We start from the raw sequence: 17,379 nt of genomic DNA, 5'->3' as shown, positions 1-17,379 counted from the left end.
AAAGCTATTACTTGAGTGCAATGAGCTGAAAGTCATAAAACAGCCTAGAATAACAGAACTGGACTTTGGAGCAAGAAAACCTGAGAAGGAATAGACCCTATTGTTTAGATAAGGTAATATGAGTTAAAAAGGAGGCCAAGAAAACAGAACCATCTGATCGAGAACTCTCCAACTTCTTTGGTCTAGCCTGATTTCCTGAGGCAAATGTAACTGGGTAGGTGGAACTGGAGCGAGGGCCCAACCTGGAGTAGGGCGAGAGCTGTTCCATGCAAGGAAGAAGGTGGCAAGGGCATTGAGCCAACTCAGACATTTATCAAGAAGAATTATCTTTCAACTGCAAAGGCATAAGTCTACAACTATGGGAGCACTAGAGGACTTAAAATGAGATGAAGTTTCCAGATCATTCCAATGTCTAGGAAGGACTTTAGATGGGATCACAGGATCAGTATTGGCAACTTTCAAAGAATCAAGAACAATGAAAGCCACTTATAGACTGGATCTGGCGAAATATACCTCCCCCTTTTTAAAATTTCTTTAACTTTATTCCTTAAAGATTGTTTAACTGACATGCTATCTCAGTCATGATAAAGTAGGGTATAAGAAAACAACTAACTGCTGACAATAATAATAGAACTTTCACAAAATTAAACAACAACAAACAAATCTTCGTTGTTTGTTGGGAAAAGGCAATCACATAATCATCTTAGATTAATCCTTCAGGGCAGTTTTCAGTTTTCTGTTTGGGGAAATAGAGCCCAAGCAAACAGCAAGAGGTATGGTACCCAGAGGAAGTAAAGGTGTGTGACCAAATTGGTAAGCCCTGAGGAACGAAGAGACAGGAAGCCACAAAAGTGAGCCCCTAAATATTATTATAAATTTCCCTTAAATATTTTGTATTTTCCCACATATTTATCATTTCAGAAGTTTAATATTCCTTCTTTCCAAATTTCTTTTTGATATTTTTCTTCAGTCTAAAGAATTCCTTTAACATTTCATGTAGTGCATATTTATTGACTTGGAATCTTTCAGGTTTTTGTTTTTGTTTTTTTTAGTCTAAAAATGTTTTTATTTTACCTTCATTTTGAAAGATAGTTTTGCTAAAAAGAGAATAATAGAGTTTTGGCTCATGTTTTTTTTTTTTTTTTTCCTTAAAATAATTTATAGATATGATTCTATTGTTCTCTGGACTTGGTTGTTTTTTGATGAGAAGTAAGCCATCATTTAAATCATTGTACCCCTAGACATAAAGTATCTTTATCTCTGGCTGTTGATCTTTGATTTCTAGCAGTTTGATTATGATATGCCTAATTGTGGTTTTCTTTGCATTTTTCTTGTTCTGGAATTTGGGTTGACAATTTTTACCAGTTTTGAAAAAAATTCAGCCAGCATTTCTTCCAGTATATTTCAACTATTCTCTCTGTGACAACAAATACAACTTTAGTAGACTGATTGATGCTGTCACATAGGTGATTGCATTTCTTTTCTTTTTAAAAATATCATATCCTTGGTTCTTTAGATGGGATAATTTCTTCTGATTTTTTTTGTTTACTTAATTTTCATTTCTTACTGTATACTCCAATCATCAGTAAAATTCATGTGTTGAATTTTTATATTGGATATTCTTTTTTCATTCTAGACTTCCTGTATTAGTTTTTATAATAATTTCAATTGCTGCATTGAGAGTCTTCCTCTATTAACTTATGTCACATTGTCCTTTAAATCTTTTAATTTATTTATCACAGCTGTTTTAAATACTTGTTTGCAGCAGACAAGTGGCCTCCTCAGACCGGCTCTCTGTGCTCGGCTATCTCAGTCCCTGCCCTGCCTGCCCATGATAACGGAAGCAGTAACCTGGGGACTTCTCCTACTGGCAGAACTGTCTGCCTTGGAATCCAATGACCTGTCCAAAGACAGTCCCTTCTACTATGATGGGGGATGCACCCAGCTGGGGCAGGATGATTTGTTCAGGGTTCCTTTGCCTGGCTGGGATCCTCATTGCTCCGAGTGGAAAGATATCAAATTTGAGTTTGCTGGCAATGCCATTTTAGTTGGACCTCAAAGTTTTGCTACAGCAAAGGAAGTCAGAGCACTTTCAAGAACAGTAGTAGCTTCGGAGTTCTGACTGTTGCCAGGCCCGGGTCCTGCCCCTGCCAGCCCTGAGCTCTGAAATGAGGTTGATCCAATGGCTGACGGCGCATACAACAGGGGTGGGAGGTGGAGGTCATAAGCGAAATATCCCATTTTTCAAAAAAATATTATTTAAGTATATGATAGAAACCAAATACCAGAGAATTCAATATGATTCCTGACAATAAGCCATGCCAGAGTACAGAGCATCTCTTCTGTCACTGAGGAGGTTTCTAGGGGAGAAAATCAGTTATGTTATAGTTGCTCTACATTTTCGTATGAATTGTCAAAGCACAGATCTTTCCACAGTGTCTTTGTGGACAAAGTGGCCACTGCGGAGGACAACCAGGATAGATTTAAACTTGGGTGAAAGAGCAGATCAAAAGACAGTTCATTAAAGGATAATTTCAACTTGTGAAGAGAACTCAGGGGACATAGTGCTGCTTTACAAATTTTCCTTGAATAAACAAATGATACCCTGGCTTCTTAGTCAGGAAACCCAGATGTTCCACAACATCTAACCCTGCCTAGCCATCCAGTCTCCCCACCCAATGTTTCCTCATCCCACCTCAGCCTCCAGTACCACGGTATTGGGGATAAGAAGGTGGGGTGTCCTCACTTAAACTAATCAACTTTCTTTCTTTTTACATTTTCTGACTTTGCTTGGATCCCTCACCACCCCTCCCACACCACATTTTCTTGTTCTACTGGATATGTCCTATGCATCGTTCGAGACTCAGGTTAGGTGCCATCTCCTCCAAGGCAAACTTCCCTGGGCACCTTCCCTCTACCACCTGGATGAAATACGCTGCCACTGTTTTCCCACAGCCCTCTGTCATCTGTCCACCAAATAGTGTGAACATTACTGGTCTCCCATATCTACCACCTTTACCAGAGTGTAGAGTCCTTCTGGGCAGAGAACTGTGCCTTTTTCATTTTGAGATCCCCTGAAACAGAGTAGATACCCAATAATGACTGTCAAATCACACTCATCTCTTCAACATCTGTCTCCAAGAATTTGATGTAAACAGAGTGATCAAATATGCTGCTAAGAGAAAGCTAAGGAGTATGCCTGAAATGAGAGGTTGTGAACTGAGAGATTGGAGTAGGGTGGAATATAAGTCTTAACAAACAAGATGAAATCTAAGAAAGATAGGTGTAAATTTTTGTACATACGTCATAATCAAACAAACCACAACAAAAAGCTAGACAAGAAAATGACGGAAAAAACTCTGTGATATTTCATGAGGAAAAGGTATATGGGCTTTAGTTAACAACCAGCTCAATGTCTGACAAGGGTGTGGTGTGCTTCATAAAATGAACTCATAAAATTCATAAAATTGTTCAATAAGATTCATAAAATGGTGATGTTCAAGGACAGTGAGAATTTTCCCTCCACCATTGGAGTCCTGAGTTCTTACTCCTGGAGGGTATTTGTCCCTGGAGCTTTATTTTTAAGGGAGATGTTGACAAACAAGGTATATTCAGAATAAAGGCAAAGTTGGTGAAGGGTTAAACTGAATTTGAAAGATCCAGGCATTTATTGGGAAGAAATACCTGAAAGGAAATGGCAGTGGTTTACAAACACTGAAAGGTTTTGAAGAAAAAAGATAGACTTTTACAGATTAGCACAGATAACTTTCAAAAGAATGTCAATAGAGGGGGAAAAAGTCATTTGGAGTGATTCTAAAATTCTAATTGCTTTTTGAAGGTTCTGTCATTGGAATTGCTTAGAGTCTAAAAACAAAAACAAGGGTCAGGAAAGCTGTAGAGAGGAGCCCAACATAGATCAAAGTTTTGGTCCAAGGTCAAATCTTTCTAACTCTTAAGATTCTTTGATTTCCTGAACCTTCTGGCATGGTGTACAAAAGCATCACAAATGGTAACTTTTGGCTGCCTCCAGGTATCTCTGATCCTGGTGAGGCAGGATAGAATAGGGCATCAAGGCTCTGGTACCTGGTCTTCTATCCAGCACTGAACGAATTAATGCACAGATGCAAACTTCATCGTACAAAAATTTCCCCCAAAGTCCTTCCCAAACCATAAAAACTTGTAAAATCATGGGCCTGAAGCGAACTCTTAAAGACAAAAAGCATGGGATCATCCATGCCAGAGACCTGGGCTTAATTCCTAGAGCCTGCCCATGCCAAAAAAAAAAAAAAGAAAAAGAAAAAGCATGGGGTCATAAGAGTTGTTAAACATCTGCCCAAAGACAAATTTTGGCTGTATATCGGAACTCCACAAGCACCAATAGCTATCCTCTCCTGGAACAAAGAAGACACCAGGTGTTCAAAGGTCAAAATGGAAAATCACTGAAGAGACCTCCCTATAAAACAAGCTAACTCCCTTCACTCAAGGTATGTCTCTACTTTGAGCACATCCAAATTAATTTCATTAACATGTACTCTTTCTCCTCTCTCTCTTTAATAAACTTGACTACCTACTCCTACTAGCCCTCTCTTGTCAATGAATTCTGTGACAAGAGCCCCAAACCTGGAATGGAGTTCACCTGACTCTGATGTCTGCAGGCTCTGGTTACACTGTGAACCAATTTACAAGAGTATATTGACACACTTACCGGATGACCTGGTGGCCCTGCATCTCCTTCAGTTCCAGGTGGACCTTTTGGGCCAGGCTTGCCCATAAATCCTTTGTCTCCTTTTATGCCTTTTATGTCACTCCCTGGAGGTCCGGGGAGACCCGGCTCACCTGAATTCACACAGAGCTCATCAGTATTGCCAGTAAGGAACTTTGGCAGGCTCTATCAGTGATGGTTAATCCTCTACCGTATCATTACCTGGAACATTCTTTCTTTTGCTAAGAGTGTTGGGATTGTCATAAAGATAATGTGCCAAGTGAAGTACCTGGCACAGGTATAATTGATTATTTCCTGAGGAAAGTAGGTTAGAGCCGCATCTGTGCCTACTTCCCCACCCAGTACCTGACACATAAGTGGAAGCTCAATAAATATTGGTGGAATGATGCCACTCTCTCTTTTAGGCTTGTTAATTTGATTTCTACCAAACTTTTCAAACAGGCTGCTCTTCCTCCACACCAACCACCTGACCACACTCAATGTGAGAACAGGTGGATTTGGGAGGAATGAAGAAGACTGGAGAGCAATAAGGTTACATGAGGAGAAGGTTGAAAGCTTCTTGTTTCAAATATTATTTTCACTCTTTTCTCATATTTAGAAGTACACCCTCTACCTGGGTTTCCTCTTGAACCTGGTGGTCCGCGATTTCCTTTTTGGCCAGGGATGATCACACCAGGAATGCCTGGTGGCCCTGGGAGTCCTGTTATGCCAGCGGGTCCTTCTGGCCCAACATCTCCCACTGCCCCTTTCCTGCCAGGCAGGCCAGGCAAGCCTGGGGCTCCCCTGTCTCCTTTGGCTCCTGCAAAGAAGAAAGTGCAGTAAGTTCCTCTAATGCCCCATGACTTGGAATTCTAGATAGTGGCTATCTTTAATAATGTAGACATTTTGCTTAGAAGAGCTGAGAATCATATATATAATTATGATTTATGTATATCTAGATATGTATATATAAATATAGATACAATTTTTTAAAAGAGGTTGGTAATTGAAGCATAGGTCTACAGGAACTGAGTTGAGACTCAGCTCTGCTTCCGAATAGCTGTTCACTCTTGCCAAGGTCATTACAGCTCTATAAGCCTTGGCTTGTTTTTTTTAAAAATGGAAATAACACCTGGCCTAGTTCAGCTGTTTAAAGATCAAGTAAGATAAGGTACAGATTCCTGGCCCATGCACCCAAAAAACAAAAAACAAAAAAGATAATATAGGGCGGACAACTGTAGCTTAGTGGCAGAGTTCTCACCGGCCATGCTGGATGCCCGGGTACATTTCCCGGTGCCTGCCCATGTGAAAAAAGAAAAAAAAAAAGATAACACACAGACAGAAAAGCTCAAAAGTGGTATATATGTGTAAGCCACAATTACTATTATCCAATGAACTTTAATTATAATAATGTAATGTAGTCACTGAGAATTCAGTACAGCATGACAAGCTACATTTTATGGCACATTGTGTGCATTAGAAGGGTTATTGGTGCTCAACCCTAACAAAGAAACAACAAAGTTGCAATCCTTATTAACATCCTTAACACAAATCTTAGTCTGTGAGGGATGAATATGGCAAGAAATTTGGATTTACCAAAGCAGACTCCCAAACGATCACAACTACAGACTAACATTTTTCACCTCAGAAAAAAATAAACTGTGCTTCCAAATTCATGAATGAAAAAATGTCCAAATTGAAAATAATCTCTCCCTTGCCTCCCATCTCTGTGTTATTCTGGAAATAGTAAATGGCATGAAAGTAGGAGACAGAAGCGAGGAAACAGGAGGGAAAAAGTGAGGATGAGATGGTGACACAGGGAAAGGGTTTGGCTCCCTGTTATGTGGAGATGACTTAGAGTGGTGATGAAAATAAAATGAATGAATACTGTATGCCTAGCCTTTGCCTATTCAGTTCTTTACCTTTTCTTATGCCTGTAATTTATGCTTTTAAGAGAAAATGTTTAGATGATCTGAAATGCTGCATTGGTACAGTGTGTGGAATGGTTTGAGCCAAATGTAGTTTAGGATTATATGTTCCATGTCCATTAAACGTTTATGTGTTCTACAATATGAGTTCTCTTTAGGATTTGGGAGAATAAACGAATTAAAAGAATTTGTACCTTCTAAATCTCAATGAACTCTTCTCGGTATTTAGTCATCTAAATGACTAAAGGTCATTATGAGATGCATAATCATGCAATTGCACAATGAGATTATTTGTCAATTGTGTGGCTTTTTTAGTTAAGGTCTGATCATTTTGTAACAAGTTATTTCCTATTAAAGGTTTAGGTGTTCTCAATCCAAATGGTTAAACTGTGAGCTTAGCCTAGGAATAGGAGCAAAGCTCTTTTTGACTGGCATTCTAAGACTAGAGTATGGAACCCGAAAATCCTATTTATGGTCATGGAAAAGGGAGGGGTCAATGAGAGGTGGGGTTATGGAACACAGCTAAAAGAACTATTGAGTCATTAAGGAAAAAATGTAGAAGAATGACTGTGGCCCACTTTGATACTTTCAGCCTTCTCAAAATCCTAAGCTGTTGGGTCAAGAGATAGTTTGTGCCCACCTGAGTTTCCCAGGCCCCTGTGGATGGTTGTGCAAGAGCCCTGACCGAGGCCTTTGTTGGGTATAGCCTCTTTACTAGTAAAGTGCTTCTGTCCACAAGACCTGTGGCTGAGAAGAGGCAATAAGAGGGGCAAATAATCTAACATTTCTCCTGACAGGTTTTCCTACAAAATTGAAGAGAGTTAAAAGAAGCTGCTTGTCTTATAAAACCCTGGCATGAGAAATCCAGATTTGCAGTCTTTCAAACAATAAACTAGTACATATTTTGCATGTTGTTTAAATTGCCAGGTCCAAGATGTTGAGAGAGTTCCTGGGTATGGTGGCTTGAAACTGTATGTACCGAGAGAAGTATGTTCTTAAATGTAATCCATTCCCATATATGAACCCATTGTAAGTAGGACCTTTTGATAAGGTTACTTCAGTTAAGAAGATGTGCTCTACCTCAGTCAAGATGGACCTTAACCCTGTTACTGGAGTCTGTTATAAGTGGAGTGAAATTCCAACAGACAGAGAAAGTCACAAAAGCAAGAAGCTGGAATTCAGCCAAACCCCGAAATAAGTGGAGAGGCCAGGAGAGGCTACCATGTGCCTTGTCATGTGACAAGCTAAGGAGCAAAGATTTCCAGCAGCCTGCCCCAAAATGCCACAGCCTTGATTTGAACTTGTTGTAGCCTAAAAGTTAATAAATTCCATTTGTGTAAGCTGATCTATTTCATGGTATTTGCTTGAGTACCCTAGGAAAATAAAATACAGGTAACACTTAATAAACAAAAATATAAAGCCCTAAGTGGGGCTGGTGGTAGAAATCAGACCTATAAAAATAAGGTAAGAAGAGATTAGTATTACCATCTCAGTTTAGAATAGGAAGATGGGATGCACAGTGAGAAGTGGTCATTTCAACCTCCCCACCCTTAGGAGGTGATAGATTTAAACCATGCTAACAACAGCAACAATAAAACAAATACACAATTCCTTTTATTTTTAAAGGCTTTCACAGAAGAAAATTCAGAAAATGTTTCTAATTTGTTCACTTTGTTGTGATGGTAATAACTAAGTACTTTAATTTAAAACTAAGAATATGCATATCAAATATTATCATTGGGGTGTCTTTAATTCAATATGTAAAGTTTGTTTTATATATCAAGCATGTTAAACTAGATTCTGCCCTCGAAAATGAGAATCACCAAATTCAAACAAAAAGAACTGTTTACCCTGAGCACCAGGATTTCCTTTTGGGCCTGGAAGTACCCCCAACAAACCTGAAAGAGATCATTTTGGTGTATTAATATTTTATTCATGGTTCATTTCATCATCACATATAATGTATCCTACTTGGTCAATTTCCCTCTGGTAACAGAAGAAAGTTTGATTATCACCTACCGAGAACATGTTACAGATCATCAGTTCTAGCAGAAAAGAATCTCTAGAGCAGTGAAGGGTGGCAATGTTATTATTTCACCCTAAAGTAAACTAGTGGATCAAAGGTAATGAGCAAGTTATACCTGAATCTCCCTTTTCTCCAGGTGGGCCAGGGATTCCATCATATCCTTGGTTACCTCTTAGACCCACTGGTCCAGGAAATCCTGGGAATCCTGGAGGACCTGGAGAAAAAAAGTAACAAAACCATGCCATTCAAAGACAGAACTATTTCCCATGAATGGCTTAGTGTGAACATCAGGGAGATGTGTGGAATTTTGTTAAAGGTGTTTTTTTTCAGAACTGTGGTTATATGATGCCAAGTCTACAGTGAGAACTCTTACCAGATAATAGTATTATGAGGATTATCCCCTTGGAACTTTAGGTCAGCAGGCATTTGAATTAGATAAGTATAAATACTTAACAGCACTTTTCTGTTTTGTCTGGGTACGGAGTAACTGGTACTGAGCACTGAATACTGAGTAATTGGGAGCTACCATCTGAAAAGCAGTTGCTATTCAGAGATAAAGGTGTACAGAGATTCCAACCTCAGGAGAAAATGTACCTTCTTCATGAAAGGGAAATAGAATAAGTACAAAAATGAAACCTGGAGGGCCCTTCATTCCTGGAGAGCCAAGGAAACCTTTGATTCCTTTAAACCCCAAATCGCCATCAGGACCTGGCTTTCCTATAAATGAAGTAGGTGGAAAACACCAAAAGATTAGTACAACAATGACAGTTGAAACAGTCAGTTCAAAGCCTCAAGGAAGTATTTTGCTACTGGTTGCTAGCCAGGCTTTTGTCCAGGCTGCTATTTCCCCAGACAACCACAGCAAGTACGCGTGTGCGAAGTCATTTTCAAAGGTACATGCCCACCAACTGGTTCCACCACTCCCTATTCCACTTACGGTTCTCACTAGGAGTTGATAGCAAATCTGTTGAACCTTTCAGTATTGGAAAAGAGTTTGTTATCTTTAAGTAAAAGAATTGAAGCTGCAATCCAGTAGCTTAGCAGTTGTTTTTAACAACTAAAATGAAAACTTAAACCCAAATTATAGGCTAATAAGAAAGCCAGCCGACAGTCTACTCTAAAACATGCCAGGAAAAAAGACTGAGAATGACATCCTGAGACTGCACAACCAACAAACATCACATGCCTTTAGACTGAATTTGTTGAGGCAGCGTTTCAGAAGCTTGTTCATGGAAGCAGGTTTTTAGGTTTCAGTCCAAACTGTCTATTGGCTGATCATTAAAATTAGACTCTTTCTAATTAATTCAGTTTCTTAGTGTCTTAGAATTTGAAGATCAAAGTTGAATAGCGATTTTAGTACAAAAGCGTGAATAGCTTTCTCTTTCCGGAACTGTTTCAAGGAGGTGAGGGTCATACAACAGGCAATGCTTCCAGCTGGCAGGTCTGTAAAGCCATGCTTACCTGGGGGGCCAGGGCTGCCAGGGTGCCCTGGGACTCCATCTGCTCCAGCAGGCCCCACATGTCCAGGCGTACCGGGAGACCCTCTTTCTCCTTTCTTTCCCACATCACCTGGCAATCCTGGATCTCCCTTAAATTCAGTCAAACACCTTTAAAAATCTTGTAAATTATATTTCACTCCCTTCATCATTCATTTATTCACTCATTCAATCAACAATTCATTTAAGTGTCTGCTACTATGCCTGCACTGTGATAGGTTCTGTGACAGGGCCAGGGTCCAGTGCAAAATGAAAATGCAAGACTCTCCTTCAAATTTTTAAATTTTGTGGAATTTTTGTGTGTGTGTGGAAAATTTTTTAACAAGCATTTCAAGACGACAACAGCAGAGCACTGAACCAAGTGCGGGGGCCTTATCATGGGTTCTCTGTGGCTGCACCTCTGTGGAGCTGGCTCCTGCCGGGAATACAGTGGCGCTTCAGATGTAGCATGGATATTAAACAATCACACAATTAGAGAATCATTACCAACTGTGATGGCTAACCAGGGGTAGCAAAGAAATGATTCTACTATATGGATATAACTCCAACAAACACTAGCATGCAGAGACATGTATGTCAATCACACGTAAAAGAACCCTTTCAATGATTTCATATTCATTAAATCTGCACACCAGCTTTATGACAGGTCAAGTCAGAATATACAGATTCAATGGTAACTTACAAAATCTCCATAGTAGCTAATGAAAAACTGTTATAATAAAAATTTATTAGGATGATACTCATTTTTGCATCCAATGCCAGTTTAAAATTCTTTTTCTGATGGTCAACTATGAACACTTTAAATCTAAATGAAATGATTAACTGAATGTTAATTCTAAGTGAAACAGAGATTACTCACTGAGAAAAGATCTCAGTGGAAAGAGTCTCTCCCTGGTTTCCTGAGTCTAAAAATAAAGGACAAAGGACATTTGTTTGCGCTCTAAGAAGTGAAGGGTCTGTGTAGCTTTTTAAATTTTTCTTTCTTGTTCTTTTAACAAATACTGCTGGAGGATGTGGTTGGGAGAAATCTTTAGGAAAGGTGGTAGTTCAACACGGCTCAAAAAAGTTAGGGAGAAGTTCCCTGGATGATAAGGTAAAACTTGGCTGGTCTCTGTGTCTACTTCCTGGGAGATAACCCTTACATCTTCGCAATTTCCCATAACCGGCACATCCTTTGTTCTTTGTGATGGGCCTGGGACCACTTGACAGATCACCTGCTAAAGAGTTGACAGGGCGGGGCCAGCCACACCTGCAGCCTTGGAGTGTGGGGGCTGATGCACCAGAAAGAGCAACCCTGTGATTAAGGAGCTGAGGCTCTGAGCCACATCACATTAGCCTCACCTCCCTGACCTTTGGGAGGGGAGACTGAATTCTCCTACATGGACATTGAGTCCATCAACCCTGCCTATGTAATGACACGCCTTAGACACCTGGGATACTTTGCAGTTTGTATGATTTCCATGATTGAGAATAGATATCAATGTGAAGGACGGGGGATGCATTCTGACTCCACATAGAGAGGACGTGGAATACTGGGGATGAGCCCCTCCCAGACCCCTGCCCTCTGCATCCTCTTAAGTCTTCTTCTTCGTATCCTTATAAAATAATAAAACTATAATGGTGAAAACAGCACTTTCACGATTGTTCTGTGAATCATGATAGTGAATTATTGAGCACTTAGGGTTAGTTTTCGGAAACCCCGAATCTGTGGACAGTTGGTCAGAAGTGTGGGCAGTTCTGGGAACCCCCAGATTTGCAGCTGATGCCTGAGTGAGTGCTGTGGAAGACAGCCTTGAACCTGTGGAGTCTGGTCCAATTCCAGGTAGAGTGAGAATTGGACTGAAGTAACTTCAGTTGGTGTCAGAAACTTAAAGTTGCAAACATTTTGGCAACATTTACAGTCCCCTAAGCAACTGTTTTTGTACTCTTCAGAATCATATACTCTTTTGAAGGTCTGATGAAATATAAACTCTCCTCTTCCAAAAATGTTCATTCAAAACTTTTGCAGGTAATTTCAGGAGGTTAGTAGATTCCTTGGAATCCCATGTATACCCCATGGAATCCCAGGTTTTAAAACCCCTACAATCCCAGTGCCTACCCATACAAAAAGATACAAACAGCAACAACAACAAACAAACACACAAACAAAAACAAACCTACAAAGGGGGCTCCTATGAATTTTTCTCAGTAGTCTGGCTCTGGGTCTTAGCCTAACTACTCAACTCAAAGGGAAGAAAAGAAAACTATAAAGGCAACTGAGTCCCACTGAAGCATCTGGTTGTTGTTTAGTACAACTCACTAGTGAGAACTTTGACATCAAATCTCTGACACAGCTCAAGCACTGAGGACCTTGAGACAAGATAATGAAAATAGTTAAAAGTTCTAAAACATCAAGAAAGCTAAATATACATATCTAAGGATTTAATTTGCTTCTTAATGATGCTCTAAATTTATTGTAAGTTATATCTTTTATTATGTTTTAAAAGACAAGTGTTTTTGATGATAAGATTTGGAATTTTATTTGTATAAGTCTGTGTGAGATGTATTCCGGGCAGAAGTCACTTTGTAACTCAAGACAAACAAACACTACCCTCTCAGATCCTGGGGCCCTGTGGTGATTGCCCCCTTCTGGCAACATACTTCGATTGCAGGCTGAGCTCTGAGAAATTCCTTGGGTGGTTGAAACTGGGAGGGGTCAGAAATTGACACCTGTGTGATAGCCAGGCATCCTCAGTTGTGGAGATAAGGTAAAAACAAACAAGCAAATAACTGCTTGAAAATACAGTAATATTTTCCATTTTTTCTGCCCACATCAAATCCCAACACTTGTTGATATTTACAGGGGCTCCCTCCACAACCAAAACATGAATGCTCCACTGGCCTGTATACCTTCGGTCCCTGTGCTCCTGGCCTTGCACCTTCTGCATAACCTGGGTCTCCCTTATCTCCTTGGAGTCCATGAATACCTGGGAGGCCAGGTCTTCCAGCTAAACCCGGGAGTCCCAATGTTCCCCTCTTCCCTTTGGAACCTGAAATTAGAAAAGCAATTAGGTAAAGCAGATGGACAGGGATCTCAAACTGTTCTATTTCTAACCTCTGTACACACTACCCTTCTCCCAAGAGGTTGGTTCTTCAGAGTCACAAATACTGCAGGTAGGTTTTAGTGGGTGATTTTAATACAATATAAATATTTATTCTGTTCTCACCCATGTTCTAGCTTCATACGGTGCATTTGTCTAAAGGCAAATCTAGCTGTTTTACATAGACCAAGTAGAGAGCCAAAATAACAACAACAACAACAAAAACCCCACAGAATCTCTAGAATCATGACCCATTATGAGTTGTAGGCTCATAGCAAGAACTTACGCATTACCTGGCACTCCCATGTTGCCCATGCTTCCTGGAATGCCACGCGGTCCTGGTTCTCCAGGATTCCCAATTCTGCCTGGATCTCCTCTGGAGCCTTGAAACAAATAAATAGTCATGCAATGTGCATAGCAACTGAACACAGTAGGAATGCAAAAAATATTTGTAGCTTGCATGAATGAATGAATCCAGTTGGTTTGGATATTTGTTTGGCTCCCCATTTGCCTTCAGACAAAGTGACTGGGCATACAGAAATTTTAAAATTAGAAACAGGAATGGATTACAACTAACAAAATTATCCTGGGACCAATACTAGCTGGAAGGCGGAGCGTCTGCTACCATATAATAACTTATTTCCAACTGCAATACTAAAGTTTTATTGCTATGTAATATATTTTGTAACTGAAATGGTTATAGGAAATAGGGGACTACTTCAATTGTTTAAAAAATTACTTTGCAAACTCAATCACTTGTTTGAAAAGAACAAAAAAAGAGCAAATGTGAAAAACCTCAAGTACTATCTAACGTTCTTCTCTTTAGAGATTGTGATAAATTGTAATTTATAATGCATATCACTAATTTCACAATAAAATTTGGGGTAAAAATAAGTTAAAAATTATTTTCTAGTATTACAGGCTGACTACACATTTAGAAGCGAATTTTAAAAAATGTTTTTATTGTGAAATATATATACAAAGAACAGAAAGAAAAAGCAATAATTTTTAAAGCACACTTCGACCAGCAGCTATGGAACAGATTTTAGAGCCTGTCATGGGTCACCTTTCCACCATTTCAGATCTTTCCCTCCAACTGCTTCAAAACACTGGAGGCTAGATGAAATAATCTACATAGTGACTCAGCAGCCAGACTTGGTTGTTAAATCCTATTTTCTCTGTTATAACTCCTCCTTCTCCTTTGATCCTTTGATCCTTCCCCCAGTCGATAGAGCTCTTTAGGCAATGCCCATTCTGACTTTTATCTGTTGAGAAGGGGTGTCAACACTAAAGGATAAGGGGATGTAATTAGTTGATAATCTTGGAGACGCTGGTTTGTTTGGGTTTCAGGATTTATCTGACCCAGGAATCCTCTGGAAATTACAGGTTCCCAGAAAAGAAACTAGTGCATGAAACTTTTATCATGTTTCAGTGTTTCAGCCAAGGGTTAAAACAAGACCTGCAGAATTTGTTGGGAGCAGCTGGCATTAAAGTGGCGGCAAGAAATTGAGGAGACAGGTATTTGCTTAATGGAGACAGTCTGGGAGAGAGATGTTTTGTCTTAGCCCCAGGTTCTTTGTGGTCATCTTAACTAAGCACTCTGTATTCTCACCAGGTGCATGCGTGTACTCTTTGTCACCTGAACCCTGCAGTATATAAGCAGGAACCAGTTAAGAATAAAGTTGTCTGATGTCTCTGGTCTGCTATCGCTGAGCTTCAGACCCCCCTGAACCCATCTGTGTCTGTCTTTCATTCTTTCTTTCTCATCATTCCTTAATATCCTTTCAGCTCCGTTTCATAGGAAGCAACATTTCAGTTCGAGCCCTAGGTGTTCTTATGGGTTAACAGAAGAGATGTTGGTTGGGATTTAGTAAACCATGGAAAGTAGCACCATCTAACTGAAGTTTGCATAAGAGTAGCCTCCAGATTTAGCCTGTTGAGACTATTTGATCTCTCTTAGCCACTGATTTTTTATTCTATTACACCTCTTTTCCCCCTTTTGGTCAGGAAGCCGTTGTCGAACCCATGGTGCTAGGTCCAGGCTCATTCCCGGGAGTCACACCCCATGTTGTCAGGGAGACTCTGACCCCTGAATGTCATGTACCATGTACGGGGGAGGGTAATGATTTTCCTTGCAGAGTTGGATGGAAGTGAAGTTTTTGATGCTGAACTGCTGGAATCTAATACAGACTCAACCCAATGTGTCTAAAAACAAATTTGATTACATTTAGATCTTGGAAAAGTGAAGAGAAGCTATTTCTAATCGAGAACCAGCTATACCTGGTGGTCCTGGTGGTCCAGGTGGCCCTTCGAGCCCCTTTAAGCCTGGTAGCCCTGGGACGCCCCTGCTCCCTTTCGGACCCGGCTTTCCTGCAAATCCTAAAAATAGAAAACATGCCTTAAAAATACAGGCTAGGGTTTCTTCAGACTCATCCACATTCTGGTTAAAATCGATGGGATATGACTGGATACAGTATTGTATTATTTGTTAAGCACATGGGAAAACATGGGTTTATATCTTTTTTAAACAGAATAAATGGAGATAATATATGTAAACCATTTAGAACAGTACCTGGCATGAGTTAGTCTTCAATGAATACTAGCTATTATCATAATAAGCTTTACACTGTAAGACAACATTTAAAAAATCAGCAGCTTAAATAAAGCTTCATTTTTGTAGTAAAAACAGAGGATTATTCTGTTACACTGTTCTTGTCTAGGCTATCCCACTCTCAATCCTTTTAGCAAAACTACCATTTATTAAGTAACTGTTATATGATTGACATTGCTCCCTTTTATTTGCCTTATTTAATCTGCAAGCAATCTCAGCCTATCCCTGAGCCTTTCCAGCCTGGCTTCACAGATGAGAAAACTGGGATTTAGGAAATCAACAAATTTACCCAGAGTCACCCTGTCAGTAAGTGATAAACACTGGGCTTTGAATCCCAGCCTGTACAACTGGAAAGTTCATAAAATTCCCACAGCACCATCTTAGTTTCCCTAAAGCATACTTTCAATCACATCATTCTCCTGCTCAAAAATTACAAACTCCTTTGGCTGGCATCTGAAGTATTTTACAATCTGTCTGTGGTCTGGTTTGTGTCTATTCTCAAGCAGGTTCAATTCCCTTGGCTGTTTTCCTGCTTATATACCTATTCATTCATTTGTGTATGGACTGACTATCTAATGACTAGACAGGTCTTATTCTGGATGCTGGAACTGCAAAAGACAAAAACATCATGTTCCCCTTTTCCCAAGTTGTTTTGCGTCTGGTTGGGGAGACAGCCAAATAAACAACTACCACCCAGTGCAATAATTTGGATACAATATGCTGCAAGGAAGAATTTCTGGAAGAGAGGATTTTTTTTAGCTTAGTCTTGAAGACCAAGCTGGGTGGAGAAAGCTTGGAATGGGACAGGTTTCTCAGATAAGAAAAAAAAAAGTGCAAAGAAATGGTGAGTAGCAGGGGTTTACATCATTCTATCTCATAACATTTGTTTTTCCATGCATGTCATTTATCACAATCTAAAAATATATATTGCTTTGCTTGCTCATTTTGTTTAGGGATCGGCAAACTACAGCCTATGGGACAAATCTGGCCTAGTTTTATAGAACTAAGTATGGTTTTTACACTTCTAAGGGCTGTAAAACAAAAACAGCATCAATACAAAAACAAGCAAACAAACAAACAAAAAAAAACAAAGAAGAAAATGCAACATGGTCCTTAGGGTTCATAAATCTAAGATATTTACCATCTTGCTCTTTACAGAAAAGTTTATGGACCCATGTGTTGGAGAGCCAGGTAAAGGCTAGCTGGCGAGGATACTTATATATCATGGTAAATATGAGTTCTAGAAGCAAGAGGAAATTGGAAAGATTCCAAGCCAAGAGTATTACCTGCTCATCTGAATCCTACTCATAATTGAAATCCTCTTCCCTGGAAGTTTCTCCAACTTCCCTAGTCTGTTTTCTGTTTCCCTCAACTCTTACAGGGACTCCCTCAGTGGAACCTGGCAGCACAGTGAGGAGGTTGTGTCTGGCCTTTGGAGCCAATTGTGTCAGCATGAAGCCCATCTCTGTTTCTTACTATCAGTGTTTTGAGTAAGTAGTTCAACCTCTCTATTCCCCATCCGTAAAATGGGATGAT

The 17,379-nt window shown here is 39.7% G+C and overlaps 1 protein-coding gene across 4 annotated transcripts in view; it reads right to left on the bottom strand.

Annotated features, from left to right (window-relative positions):
• Window positions 1–17,379, bottom strand: part of COL4A3 (collagen type IV alpha 3 chain) — a 166,729-nt gene that overhangs the window by 20,590 nt on the left and 128,760 nt on the right. For all 4 annotated transcript variants that reach the window (XM_077155312.1, XM_077155313.1, XM_077155311.1 and 1 more), the window contains 9 exons: window positions 15,513–15,611; window positions 13,526–13,615; window positions 13,042–13,181; window positions 10,118–10,244; window positions 9,293–9,373; window positions 8,772–8,870; window positions 8,481–8,528; window positions 5,337–5,522; window positions 4,706–4,836 (listed from right to left, as the gene is read on the bottom strand). In XM_077155312.1, coding sequence (XP_077011427.1) covers window positions 4,706–4,836; window positions 5,337–5,522; window positions 8,481–8,528; window positions 8,772–8,870; window positions 9,293–9,373; window positions 10,118–10,244; window positions 13,042–13,181; window positions 13,526–13,615; window positions 15,513–15,611 — 1,001 coding nt within the window. The remainder of the gene's footprint in view (window positions 1–4,705; window positions 4,837–5,336; window positions 5,523–8,480; window positions 8,529–8,771; window positions 8,871–9,292; window positions 9,374–10,117; window positions 10,245–13,041; window positions 13,182–13,525; window positions 13,616–15,512; window positions 15,612–17,379) is intronic.

This window comes from Tamandua tetradactyla, chromosome 3 (assembly GCF_023851605.1).
Source record: "Tamandua tetradactyla isolate mTamTet1 chromosome 3, mTamTet1.pri, whole genome shotgun sequence".
NCBI lineage: Eukaryota > Metazoa > Chordata > Mammalia > Pilosa > Myrmecophagidae > Tamandua > Tamandua tetradactyla.
Note: the sequence above shows the minus strand (reverse complement) of the source record. Positions and strands in the feature narration are given on the sequence as shown.